Source organism: Lampris incognitus, chromosome 1 (assembly GCF_029633865.1).
Source record: "Lampris incognitus isolate fLamInc1 chromosome 1, fLamInc1.hap2, whole genome shotgun sequence".
Lineage (NCBI taxonomy): Eukaryota > Metazoa > Chordata > Actinopteri > Lampriformes > Lampridae > Lampris > Lampris incognitus.
This window is the reverse complement of record NC_079211.1, coordinates 36473644-36489615: the sequence shown is the minus strand read 5'-3', so window position 1 is coordinate 36489615 and position 15972 is coordinate 36473644. Positions and strand designations below refer to the sequence as shown.

The following is a 15972-nucleotide window of genomic DNA, read 5'->3' as shown; positions in this document are numbered from 1 at the left end:
GTCTCGGGCTCCCGTTCTTCGTGGTCCCGGTAATGTAGCCGGCGCTGAGATGTTTTGATCGGCTTCCAAGAGGATGAGGGCCTTTCGACCGACCGCTCCCTCCTCGTCTCTGGGTTCCACAGTATTAAGTGAGCTGTCCCAACAGTTCTTCCATTTAGTGGTTCATCGCATGCGAGGATAATTTTTCTCTGGGAATGGAAAAAAAAGAGAAAGAGATTTGGGGGCGTTCTATCGTTACTTGTGGGACTAAAACGCATACTTAAGACTAGTATAGTACCCCATCTCCTTTCCCCCTCCAGTTTTTCCCCCCTTTTTTTCCCAGCGCTGAGGGTGATTAAGGGTGCTATCATGGTGAATCTTGCATTCGATGGGAAATTTAGAGGACAGCTCTTTGGGGGCGTTTATTGCAAATGGCTTCTGGCAGTGCCGTCTCATGTATTGCTCCATCTGAACACAATTTGGCAGCCATTCTTGCATCAGACTGGGGGTGGGGTGGGGGACTGGCATGCTGTGAGCCTCCTTTCCTCATACCGACACGCAAAGGCTGGAGGCCTGTCATAAACACGCCATGTAGCGGAGGAGGGGAAACAGAGACGTTACCATGGCTGCATCAAGCAGAATTTCTGTTTCAAACATAGTATAGCGTTAATGTCATGAGGCAGGAGGAAAAGGCACCACCATTACCTTTATCATCTTTATCACCGAGTACTGGGCAGGGGCTGGGAATCTCTCCCTCCGACAGTATGGACACATAGGAGAAAATGTGTGAATGTTGGTAAACAATCCCTTTACTCCCTTCCTCGTATAAGGAAAAGCTCATAACCAGCTTGATGCAACAAAAAAAATACAATAGGGTTCCACCAGCTTCGCTGCTTGGACCCCTAAAAAGTCATGTAAACAGTGAGCTACATGGGATATATCCCTCTCACCCTGTTCTGTGAAGCACTTTGTAACCTTGTTCAGAAAAGTGCTGCATAAATAAAGTTTATTATTATCATTTCCCCTATTTGGTCATCCTAAATATGCAGATACCTTGAGATTATTTGCATTTCCTTAGTACGCGCAGCCATTTTTAAGGATGTTGCCTCGTATCTTTGTGTGTGTGTGTGTGTGTGTGTGTGTGTGTGTGTGTGTGTGTGTGTGTGTGTGTGTGTGTTTTTAAGTGAGCACCCCTGCAAGTCAAATTCCTTGCATATGCAAACTTATATGGCAAAGCAGTAAAACCTGACACGATGCATCTGATCACACACATTCATTGTTCGATTTAAACTTTATTTAACCAGGAAAGCCACGTTGAGATTAAAAACCTCCTTTCCAGCTGCAGCTAAAACAGGCAGCAAAAAAACAGCAAAATATCGTAACGTAAAAATCATAAAAAAACAGATAAATGAAAAAAACAACCGGGGTGGAGCTGAATTAATTAAAGGAGCTGTATCCTGCAGATATAACAGCTCTCTCGCTCTCTCTCTCTCTCTCTCTCTCTCTCTCTCTCTCTCTCTCTCTCTCTCTCTCTCTCTCTCTCTCTCTCTCTCTCTCTCTCTCTCTCTCTTTCTCTCTCGCTCTCATCCAGCAGAGGGACCCTCGTGTACACTTGGCATCAGGATGATCCTGCAGATGTCATTTTCATCGTGATGTTGAATATGAACAACACCTATAGTATGTATTCATGCTGTAGGTAGGGACCCTTTTCCTTTTGGTATATGGCGACACATTGGTCTATTTGCCATTAGCCTTTTCAGTTCCTGATGGCCTCCCTGCACGTTTGCATTTGCACATGTAAAGGACGGCGTGGCTTGTGATGTCTGTAAAGGTATTTGCAGTGATTTGGCTGGATTCTTTTTTTTACCTGTTTGAGTTTTCTAATCTGTCTGTTTTTAACCTGTTTTCAACCAACCAAAGGCAAATCTCCACATCTGTAATATGCATTTTTTTTAAAAACATCAAATGGCATTTACATACAAAGACTGTGGAAAAACAATGAAATAATTTGTCAAATCAAATGATGCAGAACCTGTGGCACAACGAAACGTGTACTTTCTATAAAATTGAGACTTAGTTTTACTCAACTGTATCCCGAGAGAGAGATGATCAATTCTGCATGGATCTGCAGGCTCCAATCACATGCAACCATGAGCTGGTTTATTTTGACACTTCCAGTCACTCAGCACCAGCTTATCGCTGCTGCTGTTTATATGTTTCCTCCCACTTGCAGCTACTCACTGTGTCCAGCCTCCCGGGCCCAATGGGCTTATCAAAACACAGTGGGGCACATGGGGCTCTGCTGGACACCACATCATGTCAGACCACTCCGCCAGCTGTTTTGCTTCTTTCTCACTTTTCCAGACACTTGGTATAATCTTTGTTGCTATCCCAGATTTGACGTATCACACGATAATATTCCACTTATGTGTGTGCGTATGTGAGCGTGCGTGCGTGTGTTTCCCATTTAATTTGTATAGGCTGTTAGTACATTGTGTCATTGCACGTGCTGTGTTTCCCCTCCCGTGAATGTTACTGGTTACACGTGCACTGGTGCACAACATGCACACAGACCCTGCTCGCGCGCAGGCTGCCGTTTCACAATGCGTGTGCTTAATATACATCTACTCTGCTCGAGCCATGTTTCCATTTCTCTCTTCTCTTCCGTTTAATCTATTTTGATTCTTCCACGGTTTAACCTGCTCCCGCACTGCTCATGTCCATCTTCCCCCGTATCGGCACCAGTGAAAGCTTCGTCTGATCTAGAAACAATTCACCAAGGTGATCACGGGCCAGCAGTGTTGTATGAGAAGACATAAATGGCTGTTTTCTCTCCATGTGGAGTCTAGTAAGGGAGAGAGGCCAAAGCTATTTCTTCACAGCACCAATAACAAAGCCAGGTACCACCACCATGAAGTCCATGGACAGTCGAGACCTGCACAGCAGTCAGCCGTTTGTCTTATTCCCTCCTAGATGACACTGCATGGTCCACATGACACAAATGCAAAACAGACAAACAAATAAATAAATAATGATAATAATAATTCACCATCATTCAATTAAGTAATGACCCTGTTAGACTGTAATTCAGATTTAGCTAGTTGACATTGTAGAAACAAATACCAGCAGCTGGAGAAAAAAAAACAATGAAAGAAAGAAAGGATTTTACAGCCGTAGAAACAGGTAGGTATAACTCTGGGCTATCTAAAGCATTTCCTCTGTTTCTGAATATCAGCTTCCACTCTTAACCCAATCACACTTTCTCTGCAAAACTCAAAAACAACTCCATGTACAACATACAAACAAGAAACGGACATGTCATGTATAAAGGTATAGTGTGTACATGTAGATGGACACTGAGTAGTTTTAGAGTATATATATATATATACATATATAATATTTATCCGCTGTGTGCTGCAGTGGGAGAGAAACGCAAGGTGTCATAAGTCACATGACAAGCTGGTCTGTTCAGCGGCCACTAGATGGTATAATGTATGCATGCAACAGGTTTATCACATGCATGCTGCTATCTGCAGCAGTCAGGGTGACCGTTATGCAGCTGGCCACACACAACCCTGCATTACTTTCTCTATCGTGGTTGATCACGATACAGCAACACGTTTAGTCCAACACAGGATTCACTTGACCCTGTCTGTCAACCAGGACTCTGAAAATGCATCAACATTCACGGCACCTATGTCTAATATATAATATAATATATATTGTATATATATATATGTGTGTGTGTGTGTGTGTGTGTGTGTGTGTGTGTGTGTGTGTGTGTGTTAATTTGCTGGCGTTCGCTGTAGTGACGCTGCTTTTAGATAAATCACAGTCATATATAGTACTTTTTTTGTAGAGGGGAACTGAGATGGAAAATGATTTGGGGAAGAAGAAAACAAGATGGTGTTTTCAAATATTTTCTTTTTAATCCCAACAAAGTTTGACGAGCATCAGAGTCAAGCGCTTTGAGTGGCAGCTGCAGCTAGAAAAGCGCTACAGAAAATGTATCTTGAAGGTCAGCCCATCCTAACAGTGACTTATGGTCGGTGTGGGTCAGGCCTTATAACCCAACAACCCCCCCTCCCCAAAAAAAGAAAACTGAAATAACGATGACATGGTTGTTTATTTGATGTAAATCAGCTCAGGCTCACGCCCTGTTTACCATCGCATGGACGTATTGGGGAACAGCAAACTCACAACAAGAATAAATCTCTTATGAGTCCATTTTCACATTTTCAAGAATTAATAGTTAATTAATAATAATAATAATGATAACAATATTAAATAACAAATAACTTGTTATATTTTGTTTGCCAAATGAACCAAGTTAATAGCCTGATGATACTAATATACATAATACCGCAAACAACAATCATACTACCAATAATAATAATGATAATAATAATAATAACGGTTATGCTCAACCATAAATTATATTACCATGTATAACTTGTTTTTTGTTTTTTTTTTGCTTCGGTATTCGTCATTAGCTACTCTGTTTAATTAAATTATCCATAGTGAATTAATAATACAAGCTGATCCTATCAATTATAGACAATTATATAAAAACCAGTTGGGCAAAACGACTCGGTCAACGAGGAGAGTTAACCCACATATGTCCTAATATATACAATATACCATATATTAAATTAATTAAGGATGAACGAAAACATTTAAACATGTTTATTACAAATATGCATATAAGACTTGACCCTACAACTTGATTATTATTATTATTATTATTGTAATGGATAGGCTTGTGCAAAACCAGTTTCCCAGGAACATGTACAATAAGCCGTATGTTGGGTCAGTAGAATAAGACCTGTCGCCTTAGACATAAAGCCATTCATGTAGGAGACTAGTTATAACAATAGGCGATGTCCATGTAAATACTGGTGATGTTTGGACCACACATTAAGTTAACTGGTACCCGTTAACAGTCGAGTACAGCTGAAAATGATGTGCGCAAGAACTTGAACAACGACAAAAGGCCATGAGCCCGATCCAAACCTATACGACTGCCAACACAGATTTGTGCCCCCAGACCCGCTCCAAAAACCCACAGCGAAACGAGACAGAATAATTCCCATTCCGATCACATCAGCCCCATATTTATGGCTATCATGGATCAACACCGCGTCAGGAGAACACGCGTTTCCATTTGCCTTTTAACCTTGGCGCGCACACGAGCTTACCTGGTGATGATTCATAGCGCGATCCAGTCAAGAAACGATAAATGAGCACTTACACGTGCCTTTATGTTGTGGCTTAATGAAATCTCAATTGGGTTCAGGCCCGTTTGCTCATCTCAATCTGACGCCATTGGTTTGCTTCCCAGGTGATACAAACGAAAAGAAAAAAGTGCATCATTTTACGCATTACGCGCTGGCTGTCTGTCAGCCCTGTTTGGCTGGTGAGGGGTTAACACGTTTTTAAGAAGACATTTATTGCCCTGCCATGCCTCGAGTGGGACGTCGCTTACAGTGGCCAATCATGGAGGAGTTTTCCTCTCCTTTCAGCCAATCGGGAAGGGAGAGGAGTCCCTGTCAGTCACAGGTGAGGGTGGATTGTAGGACTTTGTGAAAAGGGCAGGAAACGGGAACGAGCCTGGGCTGATGGCAGAGCTATGCAGAGGAGAAGAAGCATCGTTTCTCGGGATATGCGAGAAAATTCCATCGCTCCTCCGGCGGGAATGCAATTAAAGACCAACACCGGAGGAGAAACAACGGCAATCGCAGCGTTTGGCGGGAAATGAAATGTGGATGAAGTGACGCCGCTCCACATCCCGGCTAGTTAATCTTATTCACTTGAAGACGAACAACTTCGCTTTTGAAAATGGCCGTTCGCGGCAACGCGTTGATGCCATTCTCAATTCAAGCAATTCTGAACAAAAAAGAGGAGAGCAGACACTTGTCAGACTTGGATATGTGCTTTTCCAAAACCGCGTGTTGGAAAATATTCGGAAAAGTGAATAACGCCTCGGCGGACTTTCCCGCGGCTTGCAGAAGCGACGGGGGGACGCGGGAGTCCGGCGACCCGAAAAGCTACGACTCGGACTCGGGTCTCAGCGAGGACAATGACAGCAAGACGCTGGCCGTTTGCAAGTCAGAGAAAGACGGAGACCCTGCCTCAGACGTGCTGGAGGAGAGTCTGCAGGAGGAAACAGACCACGAATCTGGAGCTGTAGAGAATCACGCAAAGGGGCTCAGCGACTGCGAACCCACCGTTTCGGGTAAGAGGATTTTGAGACAGTTGGAAACCATATCACAATAGGTCCACGACTCTCAGTAGCCTGTCATTTGTACGTTTTAACAAACGCACTGACAACGTATTAACCGTATACGCTTCCACGACGACCATTTCGGACGTCGCGAGCGGTTTTACGCACCAATTAGCCCCGATTAACGTTTATGAATGCACGCATTTTTCGCCAGCCTTTGCTTTGTCCATTTGTTATCTACAAGCCTATAACACTTTCTTTTTTTTTTTAAACGTCATCTCGATATCTTGATGGGGTTGTTTGACTTGTCAGCATTGTGCGCGGTGGAATAATTTGTGTTTGCGCAGACACGACTTCCCACTGGAGTCAAGTTCTACATGTTATGAGAAGTTGTGAAAGACAGTCCATTACGGTCTACCATAGAGCTGGAGAAAACTTAACCCCCCCCCCCCACACACACACACACACGCACACACACACACACACATATAAAGGCTATATATCTATCTTGTCTCCTTCCTCGGCTCGTTTCAGACTCCAACCACGCGGACGAGGCGAGCTGTGAGAAAGGTTCCGACCAGCCCAAACAGAGGAAGAAACGGTCGCGGGCCGCCTTCTCCCACGCACAGGTCTTCGAGCTCGAACGGCGCTTCAACCACCAGCGGTACCTGTCCGGGCCCGAGAGGGCGGACCTGGCGGCGTCGCTGAAGCTGACAGAGACCCAGGTCAAGATATGGTTTCAGAACCGCCGGTACAAAACGAAACGTCGTCAGATGGCGGCCGACCTGATGGCGTCGGCACCGACAGCCAAGAAAGTGGCGGTGAAGGTTTTGGTCCGCGATGACCAGAGACAGTACAACCCCGGGGAGCTGCTGCGGCCCCCGCTGCTCTCCCTCCAGCCCTCCTACTATTATCCTTACGCCTACTGCCTTCCGGCGTGGACGCTCTCCGCCTGCGCTGGGAACCAATGACAGTCTCGTGGTCCTCGTGTATTTATTTGTGTTTTCCAGGAAATCAAAGCAATTCCTCTGTATGAGTCATACGAAGAAAATAAAGGGAGGAGGAGTAGGAGGGGGGTGGGGTGGGGGGCTGAGTGGACTGATACCAGCTCAATGTCACCAACTGAACTGCCTCATGGTATTTTCTAGACTTCAAAATATCACATTTGTTGTTTTAGTGCTGACACTTCAGGCCGTTGTTGCAGAATAACGTGTTGGGGCCTCGGTGACATGCGTCTTCCTACCTCTGCAGTGATTGGACCATTTTGCATATAGGCTACTCCGTTTAAATTTTTTTTCAAGTGACTTAACTTTTGTTACAGTTTATTTCCCCTTTTTTTTTTGCTAACGGTAAGCTATTTTCAGCACTTTTGAGCATATAGTGTGAGCATGTACATTATCTGTCTAAAAAGAAAAGAAAAGAAAAAAATCCAGGTTTGTTGTTGTTGTTGTTGTTGTATTCTCGACATGAAAGGTGGCCGTGGCAGTAGCAGGCAAACAAAATCCTTCATAACTTCTTTTTGAAATGTACCCTTTTTTCTATTGTGTAAATTGTTGATTGTCTAGATCGAAAACCAACATTAAAACATATCAGGCCTTATATAAAATTGGATGCCATCTTGTTTTAACATTTGATTATAGGCTACAACGTTAAATAGTATAGGCTTGCCCACTCATGTTTCCTTCTCATTTGGCATTGCAATAACAATATATACAGGCCTGCTGCTCTATCTGTAATGGGATGCCACACTTTGACGAAAACGAAAAAGTGAGGTAGCGCATTAATCCAGAATTAGACTGAGCTAAGTTTTTTAACATGTACATTTATAATAACATTTCTATCTCACACAGTCTGCGTAAAAATGCATTACTTCTGCACATATCTTTTTTTTAATCAAACATTTTGTCAATTTGAGCAAGGTCTAGGGATAATTCTTCTCTTCTGGAGTAAGCTTGACCACATCTTATGGACTTTTTAAAACTTCCTGAATAGAAAATATGAAGAAAATAAAAAAAATACAGCCTATGCGCATATGATAAAATATGTAAAATGAATCCAGAGAGCAGCAGTAAGCTGTGGACGCTTCACTGTCTTCATCTCTCTACCTTGATGTATTGCTCCTCTCCCTTGCACTTGGCCCAGTTTGCAGCTAAGTTGTCATTTAAGGCCACTATATGGCTTTCCTTTCCAAACACAACCTGTCAAACAATGATTAATAGCTCTGTGAATCCCAGACAGGGTAAACTGACAGGTACCTTAGGGGTGTATGTCAACACAACGAGAGGACTACTGGAGGGTTAAGGAGGCCTAAGTCCCATATACTGGCATAGGGGAGGAAAAAATATCCGTATTGCGGGGCTGTTGGTGAACTCATTGGATGACACAATGGACAACAGAGGTACTTAGATAACAACAAAATACCAGTTTAAAACCTTATTTTCCTTCTAAGGGGGTGATATTATAGCCCTTCTGCTCTTGCCAAGGTGAACGGGATGTTCGCTGCCAAACAAGGCCATGAACCGATGACTGTCTAATGGGCAGCAGGCGGTAGCTGACTGTACAGACTGGGCTTGTCTTCACACATAGGGGTGACATGGAGGATGTCTGAACCTGGATGACATTCACTCGTGTAGCTGTAAGAACCAGAAGCTTGCAATCAAAGACTACGCCTGGAGACTTCACCTATAAAAAGATCAGCTTTGAAAATGAGCAAAGACGTCGAGATTTGTGGACAATGAAGCCATCAAGAAAAATCTTGGGTTATATTGTAGTGATATGTTTACAATGCTCTTAACCGGATCTATAGAGTTTGGGTTAATCAACATCCCGTCTTGCAATTCTCCTAAAATGAGCATATATATATATATGCACGTACCTTAAAATCTGAGCTCCTACAGATGCTGGTACCACCCCATCCATCCTCCTCCATCCCTATACTCAAGGCCTCTGTGAGGGACAATGATGCTCTCCGGCGGAGCTTAAAGAACTGAGGGACACTGAAGACTGGACCCGTCCCACATGCATCCCTGACACGACGTGTCCCCCTTTTCATACCTGCATGTACAAAGATATCTGATATAGAGAGAAATATCCCGGGAGCTTTTCTTTTCATCCCCGTGATCGTTGAAATGCAAACACCCCCATTGGTGTGCATTAACCCCATTCCACTGTCAGCCTATACTCTTGACTCGTTTGCATGCAGCTCGGTGGGAAAAACTGCCTTCTAACCTTATAATAATGTGCAGTGCCGGAATTAGACATGTAAATGGGTATGCGCACATTTCAGAGGTGACTTACCCCCTGAGACACCACATTTCAAATGAAACTCCTAATTTTAACACGTAAGAGAATATCTCGATCTCTTTAGCTTTTGTGCGAGCCCTTCACGCGCCATCGTTACGCGCCACGATGGGAACGCCTGAAGACGTATCTCACGGCATTGAATAAAAAAAAACCCCACTCACATCTTAACTAAAAAAAAAAGTCACAATATAGTTTCAAGCCCACTTTAAACCTTGTCTTAACAGACATAATATAGCCTCATATCCGTTTTTAAACATTGTCCTGAACCGTGGCCTTTTCTCTCATTCTACAAACACTGCGCGCACTCCCCGCTGCGCGTAAAACAAAAAACAACTTATGTTGGCATTTTCATCATCAATCAGCGATTCCCTATATAGCTCATTACCTCAATCCCACACTCGTATGAACAACAACTCACTGTCATTTCTCTCACCGTTCCTCAGTTTATTGCTCGACAACCAACAACACTTGTAAGTCCGCACGGATCTTCGTGATCTTGTGCGTCACGCACGATTCTGCCAAATGCACCTGACGTATATAATGAGCCGTAATCACGGACATTATTTTCTCTCGCCGAGACACGTTCCAGTTGTTGTTCTAGATCACGTTGCAGCATTAATGATAGAAAATTGACATTTATTACCACATTCTTTGACATTTTATCCACAGGCCACATGACTCCGTAATAGGCATAAATGATTGTATATATATAGCGTCCCGACTTATAATTGAATTAAAGGCTATCCAGACAAAGCACAATAGCAGAAGAGCCAGTGCTGTCGTGTCAACGAGAGTCTCCGCTTGCCCTCAGCAATAAATAATGATGCATGCCGGGAAGAGCCGACCGCGACGATGAGATTCATCCTGTGCAAGGCGGTTAAAATCAGACAGCGCTCATTTAATCCAAGATAAAGTAGGCTGGAGAGGACCAAGTGGTTCTTCTTAGTGTCAGAAACACCTTGTAAAGGGCTTGTTCTGCGCGGTGTACGTTATATACAGCTGCGTAGCTCATTAGGTGAGGACGCGGCTTCCCCGCCGGAGATCGGGGGTTTAAACCCCGGTTGGGGCGAGGCTCCGGTAACGGTCCGTGGCCAAGTCTCTTAATGCTTTACAAGCTAACTACCTGTCAGATACACGACGCTTTGGATAAAAGTGTCCGCTAATTGTGAAGTGTAATTATAAATCCGATCCCTCGTTATTCATTGAGGCCAATCTGAAAATAAAAAGTAATCATCATACGAGAGCAGGTTCTTGCTCATTTTGTCACACTTGATCTTAATGAATTGAAGCCCATGTTAATGTGTTGGGTTTTAAGGCGGTGTCCTCAGACGGCAGACTGTTGCCATGTATGAAGCCACAAAGACTATGGGTCCATAAAGAAAGCACCGAACTCATGTCCATTGTGACGCCTACAGACATCTCAAAATTGTATGACAATATCACACCATCTGTATTTAATCTATTCTCATATATATATATATATATATATACATATATATATACATAAATATGTACAAATGATTTGAACTTCCTTGGGGGTAAATAAAAAAAAGCCTGTTCTGTTTAAAGTAGCAGGACACGGTATCGGTAAGTTGTTTCAGTGGAAAATACAGATAGATTGAGGGAAAGTATTAAAATTTTGCTCAAGCAAAGTAACATCAGGCCTACCCTGATGTGTGTGTATTTTGAAGCCTGGTTGATCAAATTGAAATGAATAATAAAAAAAAAAAACATCGGGGGTAAACTTGAAGAAAAACTCAATTTATCACGAGCCCAAATAATAGACAATGATATTCCCTTGTATATAAAAACGAAATTTTCCAAATGAAAAAGAAAAAAGAAAAAAGAGATTAGGTTAGAGCTAACGCACCGGAATGGACTTCTAGTCTCAGTAACAGAGCTCCGGATCTCTGTATAGACCTGCCCGTTAGCTACTGTTAATTACTAGTACAGTGTAGGCCTGTGTACACGGAATCAACTTAAGTCACTGTTTGTCATTATGTCACATTTATTTTGCCCTACTTGGTAAACTGTTTGACGGCGATCACACACTCCAACATATCCCCACGTGTTATTGTTCACCTTCATTTTCTATAGACTCCGGCTTCACACTTCTTGATTATACATGAGAATAACGTATACAGGCAGCCACGGTAGACACGTTATTAGCTAAACGAGGCAGTCTTCATTATGAACAGGCCTTCCAACACATCCGCCATTTAACAGGCTGCCTGCCGCGCGACCGTAACACACATTCACATAACAGCAACAGGCGGAATAAGACAGTTGGAAGGTGTTATGTATGTAATTTCGTTGCACTATATATATTTTTTTCTCTGCGTAACTGCGCATTGATACCTGTTGTGATGTGGGCTATTGTAACCTTTGAGTGAGCAGACATCAAAGCAAGCCAGACCATTAGTCTGAATTAGAAGCATCAGTTTCATCAGCGACATACACATTTTGGTTTTTATTTTAGCTATTTGTGAAACTTTTTCTCTTTTATTTTCACTTCGCACATTTTCTGAATGTGACCTGGTTTCTGACATTGTCCACACTCTGTCTACACCGACAGTCAGCTGGAGTGTGTGAGAGTAATAAGAATGTACACGATAGAAGGCTCCCGTCAATTTTGGACATTGGTCTCCTTCACATTTAAGACACCGTCAACGATTTTCACGTTGCGTTGAGTGTGAAGTGTGGCTTTCATGTTTTGGGCCATGTACGTCGAACACAGATTGCAGCGATTTTGCAACGATTGGCGACAAAACTCGTCTCTTGCTGAGTCTTTTTGTCCAGTTGGGAAGTTGTCAATCGCACCCTCATACAGATTTTGGACTATACTGACCTGACACTCATTGCCACCTGCTTCAAAGTGGTCCAGGTGCGAATTCCTCCTCATCCCCGCATGTAGCTGCACACCATGTTCCTTCCTTGGCAATAAAAGGATTGTGAAAGATGAGGCCCACGACACAACGTTTCATTTTTTGAAAATACTAGAAACTCAGTGCAGCTACACACAACCACAACGCCAGCTACACTGCACAACGTGTGGACGATAATCTGAAAAAAAAATTCCTCCCTGATTTGAATAAAATACAGGCCTACGTTTAAAATCTATAGAGGCATAAAACCATACAGGTTATTTATTACCAAATGACAGCCCCCGCGATTGCTCTTTTTATGATCAACCGCGCAAATGCAAGTCATGTTATTTTCCTTTTCTTGTTTTTGCTCAGAAAAGGTTTTGGGTAGAACCATGTTCATAGCATAATAGGCTACTTTTATATTTAAAGATAAACAGATCAGCCAAAGAAGTCTGGTGACGTAAAGAGTCATTTCTTTACACATCTATGTGTGAAGAAGCTTTTCGGGGGGAAAAATGTGTTTCTGAGCAATAACAAATTTAAGCATGTTAAGCTTTTTTATTTTAATGCCCAGTCATTGATTATTCCACTGAATAGCAAGGCTATGATACAGGTTATACTGTAGATTTTTGATGAGTGGATTTCCCCTCTTGCAGAAGTTTTATTCCATTCACCATAGCCTATACATTTATTTTACAAGTTCTTAGCCTAGAGACAGAACACGTATTTAACTCAATTTTACCGGTTAATAGGGGCCTGTCAAAAATGTCATTTAAGAGCACGTGTTTAATTCCCATATTCGACATTGTGCTGATCTAAATCTGATTTGGCGCTGTCACTGCAGAGAAATATCTAAAGTTTTGAAGAAAATAGGCCCGTGTTGTTCATTATAGCCTATTAACAAAAACTGGATTTCAATTTGCCAGTGTGGGCAACGTTTGGTAAATCAATGTGAACTCCAGAAAAGCAGCCTAAAATGATTGCCGTAGACTACTGTAACTGCAGGTTCCTGAAAATGGACAGCAGTTCCACATAAGTGAAGTAAGCTAAAAATCAGCTGAAATGTTAACTGACTTCTGAAAACACCACGCTTCTCGTTACAGTTGTAAGAAAATTGCATTTAGTAACACTTTTCACCCTATTTACAGGTGAGATAATTTTCTGGTGCAAAAAGAATACTTAGCCTCAATGTCAGCTAGGAGGTAGGCTTGTCTTAGGCTACTCTTCATGACAAATTAGATTGTCCTGAATTCTTAACAGTCTATCTATGGATATGGATAACATTCAGTCTGATGTCGATCTAAGGTCACAAAATTGTTTCTACAAAGCCTGCGCTAGTGCCAATATGCCTACATATTTGTACACATATGCCTTTTTTTACATACATATTTTATTTTCATGGCTTGCAGTCCGCATGAGAGTTTTTTTCTTTAAAAAAGCAAATACTGCCAATAATTAATTAATTAATTAATTAAATAGATCTATGCCAGTCAAAGAAAACCCCATTCAAACAGCGCAGCCTATTCTTTGATACGTTTGGCTGTACAACATCCACAACGTCACAGAGAGGTCTACAATAAACACAACATATTTTCTAATTGACACGACATATTTCCAAATGACCCATTTATATGAAGTTATGTTTCCGTTGCAGCGATCGCGTTGTTAAAGTCAACTTTGACCCCTTGTTACCATGGCAACGGAACGCGTCACACGTAGGACGCGTCCATAGCGTCCCTGTCATCCAAATTATTCTCTTTTTTCGTTAAAGTCAAAGTTTGACGATAGATTTCGTACTAATTGCATACTCGAACGCCACACCATAGTTATTTGCCTTGCACCCCGGTGAATACCCGCCTGTCGCTGGAAAGTGATGCATTTTTATCGGGCTGTCAATGGACCAAACCAAGCAGGAGCCTAGAGTCAAAATGGCGTCGGTTTGCCCATTCTGTCTAGATGTAACCTATCTGATTAACTAGATAAAATCAAATAGCCTGTGTCTATTTTTCGCAGAGTGATCGGTTTTTTTTTCTACTATAGAAACACTGTCGGAACATAGGTTAACGACATGTCGGACTCAGAGGAGGAAAGTCAGGACCGGCAACTTAAAATAGTGATAATCGGAGACGGTGCATCTGGGAAGGTGAGGACGCAGCACACACGCAACGCTACCGAAAATCGAGACTTAGTTTTAAATCTAGAAATTCTGCTGTTATATCCGCCCGTCACTGATGCCACTGCCTTGAAATGTACACCAAACATTCGCGTCGCTGGCTAATGCTGACCGCATAGTTAGCCGCGGTGACCAATGCTAGCTAAATTCTCTGGTTTTAGCTAACGTCGCCCATGGCGTGTTTACACCGAAAGTAACGTTGTAATAAAACTCCCACCGTATCCATCAACACCACTCCACTATCTTACGGTTAAACTGTGGAGAGTTGAAACTACCGAGCGTCGCTCTTATCCATCTATTTTTTCTATGTAATTGGTGCAGCGTACACCGAAATCTGCGCAAACGTGGAGGTTTGGCGTTTTCTCGTGTTGTTAATGCTGATGGCTAGTGTCTTTCTTTTACATGTGGACGTGTGGTCGACTCATAGTTTGGTTAATTCTTTGGGGAAGAAAGTGACATAAGACTGTGGAGCACGAGGCTTTTCAAAGGGAGCACAACGACCGTCGGCTACGATAGAAGAGACGAGACTGAGAATGGGGAACTGTTTCATGCAAATAGTAGTAATTTTGAAGCACAAGAAAAGAACTGGCTGAACCCTCCTTTTGTGAACTGGACAGTCCCAGCAGTTGTTCACAGCTGGGTGGAGTAAGCCCTAAGAGCCATATTAATTTTCTAATGCGCAATATGTAAACAAAGTTATTGTATCAGAGTCAAGTATTCATCCGTCATAGTCATGTGCATTTAGATGCAATGGAGTTGGGAGTAATGGGCGTCCGTCCTCGATCCCCCTTCGGCCAACATTTCCCCCTCATTGCAATGAAATATTCTCAACAGGTATTTATATTGTCATTGTTCCTGTAATACAACCACCATCTGGTCACTGCTTACATTTTGTACCAAGATATTTTTCTTGAAGTTTCCCATGCTGATCGGCATTTATGTGGAAGAGCCCCTGATATTTTGTAAATGCATGAAACACTTTAAGTATATTTACAGCTATCACCTAGGGGAGGAGACGTTATTAAGTACATTTACAGCTATCACCCAGGGGAGGAGACATTGAGACCGAGGAAAAATGCTTGTTTGGACAAATAGGATTGATATTGGGTCGATGAATTGTGATTTTTGTCAGGTGTTGAGTGAGAGCCCCCCTGTGGATGTTATTAATTTTTAGTGTGAGGAGAATAGATGGGGAATAGGGGGTAGGGGACCGTGTATGGTGTGGTAAGCCAAGCTGACAGCAAACTTTATATCATGTGTTTATCCCTCCAGTTGAAAACAAGGCTACCTGGCATTTCCAGTTTTGAACTTTATCCCGACATTAACAAGCCAGTCCTTTTACTGGCTCAAATGAACTTGTGCTTAAAAACATCATTAATCTATTCAAATCTGGTTTGCTATTGTTATCATAACTGATGCGTTGGTGA

General features: G+C 42.5%; 2 protein-coding genes across 4 annotated transcripts in view; both read left to right on the top strand.

The window, feature by feature from the left end:
• The first annotated feature begins 5598 nt into the window (after positions 1 to 5598).
• Positions 5599 to 7242, top strand: nkx3-2 (NK3 homeobox 2). The gene is made up of 2 exons (XM_056293143.1): positions 5599 to 6214; positions 6737 to 7242. The coding sequence occupies exons 1-2, from the start codon at positions 5818 to 5820 to the stop codon at positions 7171 to 7173; spliced, it is 834 nt and encodes a 277-aa protein (XP_056149118.1). The 5' UTR covers positions 5599 to 5817; the 3' UTR covers positions 7174 to 7242.
• Positions 7243 to 14300: 7058 nt separating this feature from the next.
• rab28 (RAB28, member RAS oncogene family) overlaps positions 14301 to 15972 on the top strand; it is a 45241-nt gene continuing 43569 nt past the window's right edge. For all 3 annotated transcript variants that reach the window (XM_056287873.1, XM_056287865.1, XM_056287858.1), the window contains exon 1: positions 14301 to 14515. In XM_056287873.1, coding sequence (XP_056143848.1) covers positions 14441 to 14515 — 75 coding nt within the window. In that variant the 5' untranslated portion in view covers positions 14301 to 14440. The remainder of the gene's footprint in view (positions 14516 to 15972) is intronic.

Coding starts and splice junctions, on each gene's coding strand:
- nkx3-2 (XM_056293143.1), top strand. CDS start 5,818: ATGGCCGTTCGCGGCAACGCGTTGATGCCATTCTCAATTCAAGCAATT. Junction 6,215..6,736: donor CTGCGAACCCACCGTTTCGG/GTAAGAGGATTT, acceptor GGCTCGTTTCAG/ACTCCAACCACGCGGACGAG.